The sequence below is a fragment of the Ammodytes marinus genome, assembly GCF_949987685.1.
Source record: "Ammodytes marinus genome assembly, chromosome: 13".
Classification (NCBI taxonomy): domain Eukaryota; kingdom Metazoa; phylum Chordata; class Actinopteri; order Uranoscopiformes; family Ammodytidae; genus Ammodytes; species Ammodytes marinus.
The window spans coordinates 8,683,036-8,685,215 of NC_137217.1; the positions used below are offsets into that span (position 1 = coordinate 8,683,036).

The 2,180-nt window shown below is 36.5% G+C and overlaps 1 protein-coding gene across 1 annotated transcript; it reads right to left on the reverse strand.

The window, feature by feature from the left end:
• Positions 1–739: 739 nt before the first annotated feature.
• Positions 740–1,288, reverse strand: LOC307259916 (hepcidin-like; the record flags this gene model as incomplete). The annotated part of the gene is made up of 3 exons (XM_080039997.1): positions 740–838; positions 1,020–1,097; positions 1,202–1,288. 3 exons carry the CDS (start codon positions 1,286–1,288, stop codon positions 740–742), a joined length of 264 nt encoding a protein of 87 aa, XP_079896123.1.
• Positions 1,289–2,180: the final 892 nt, after the last annotated feature.

Sequence of the window (2,180 nt, forward strand, 5' to 3'; positions counted from 1 at the left end):
GGATATTAGATACCTTGCGCTCCTCCACCTTCCGTTTGAGGATGCCCCAAATATGCTCAATAGGATTTAGGTCTGGAGACATGCTTGGCCAGTCCATTATCTTTACCCTCAGCTTCTTTAGCAAGGCAGTGGTTGTTTGAAGTGTGTTTAGGGTCGTTATCATGTTGCAATAATGCCCTGTGACACACAATCAAAATGAATGTGTGTTTGATACATTCATTTTGATTGGGATTGATGTATATAACTGTTTTTGAACGCAGCTGCATTTTATTTATGTTGGAAACAGGTTCCTCAACATTATTTAGTTTTGATTTATGATATAATTCAATCCTAAAATTACATGTGGAATAAGTATGTTTTGTAAACTAACTGCAGGCTATGACAATGTAAACAAATCCCATCCTCTTAAACTGCAAAATGCACCTTTAATGTAGAGTATTCCACCTTAAAAATAGTATGAAGGTGTCATGTTACCAATTTTGCAAGAAATTCATTTCTGTCCCGTTAGCAAAAACATACCACACAAGTACATTCATGAGTATTGAACATATCGAAGTAGGAAATTAAGAGAGTTTAAGAATTGTACTCTGATAAGAAGTCACAATATGCATGTTGTATTCTGAAACTTTAGGATTTATTGATCATACATTTGATGTAAAAAAAAAGAAAAATAGAATTCAAAGTGTTACGTTTGTTTTAAGACAAATATCTAAATCAGTGCTGGTTGGAGCAGGAATCCTCAGAATCTGCAGCACATTCCACATCCAGACATCCTGGGGCAGCAGTTACAGCAAAATTTACACTTGAGGCCACGCTTGTGTCTGTTGTCATACGGCATCTGCGTGTAAAAGACACAAGAGATGAGCAAGTGTTCATCTGCGGCATTATCACTCACTGTGTTTATTCTCTCTCCTTATGTGGACAGAGCATCAGGGAACGTTGTAGTGAAAACACATCCACTTAGATTTGAATTATAGCTCAATGTATTTGCCTCAGTTCATTCAGTTAATTGAACGTACCTTCCAGGATTCCACTGATGTCTCTTCCATTTCTGCAGCTGGATTGTCATTGATCATCGGCTCCTCTAGCTCTTGAACCTGTTAATACATTGTGCACAGTTACAGTAGGAGTCTTATTTTTGCCATTTATATAAAAAAACTGTATAACTAATAGACAAATGAAACAAGTTTGTAGTTCTTACTTCAGTGACTGGCACAGCAGAGCTCTCCTGAAGGCAAATAAAGGTGAGCACGATGGCCACTGCAACTGCAACACTGAAGGTCTTCATTTTAGGAGAGTTTGAGTAGATTAAGTTGTTAAATCTTTTGAATCTTTTGGTGAGTCTTCAGCTCTTTGAGTTGTTCCTCTGTCTGATGGTTGAGTGTGTAAAACATGCTGGTATTTATACTCACTTCGGCCACTATTGCCTCATCACTTGCCAACGGGAATTGACTTGCATCACAGGTGATGCGGGGAATGGTTTCGGGAAATTCCAGAGGAATGGGATTTTAACCGATATTGATTGTACGATATTATGGTTAGGGTTAACGTTAAGGTTAGAGCACAGAGTTTGTCACTGTATAAAATCATGCAATAACATTTAGACTTAAAATGTTATTTTCAAGTTTGAAAGCTCTGACTTCCATTGAAAAAAACAACAACGTATAAGTAAATATGAAGCGATTGAGATGACATGTTCAATCTCACCAATTTTTCTAAATAAATGGATAGAATAGTACATTTAATAAACATTGAAATGTATGCTCACATACAATACACATGCTCACACACAATACACATGTATTTCATTTTCTTTTAAGTACAGTCAGCTGTATATTTCAGCAGGAGTGGAGGCATTCATGGTACTGTTGGTTGATACAGCGATTTAGGAAGTCAGGGATTTTGGTTATTGCAAGATTTGAAAAGTCACTGAAAGTTCAAATGTTCCCAGACGCTATCAGTGTTGACTGTACAGTGATTACCTCATTATACCTTTAGATTGATTTTTTTTTACACTAAAAGCAAATCTTTCCACCTGTGTAAGTAAGGAAGGAAACAGTATCTAGATATTATAGTCAATAGTTATTAGTTTGTATTGAGCATAGGCAAAGAGGACATTTTGCTTTCTTACTGTACATTTTAAAACATGTGCAGCAACGTCTCCATGTTTGAAACTGTGG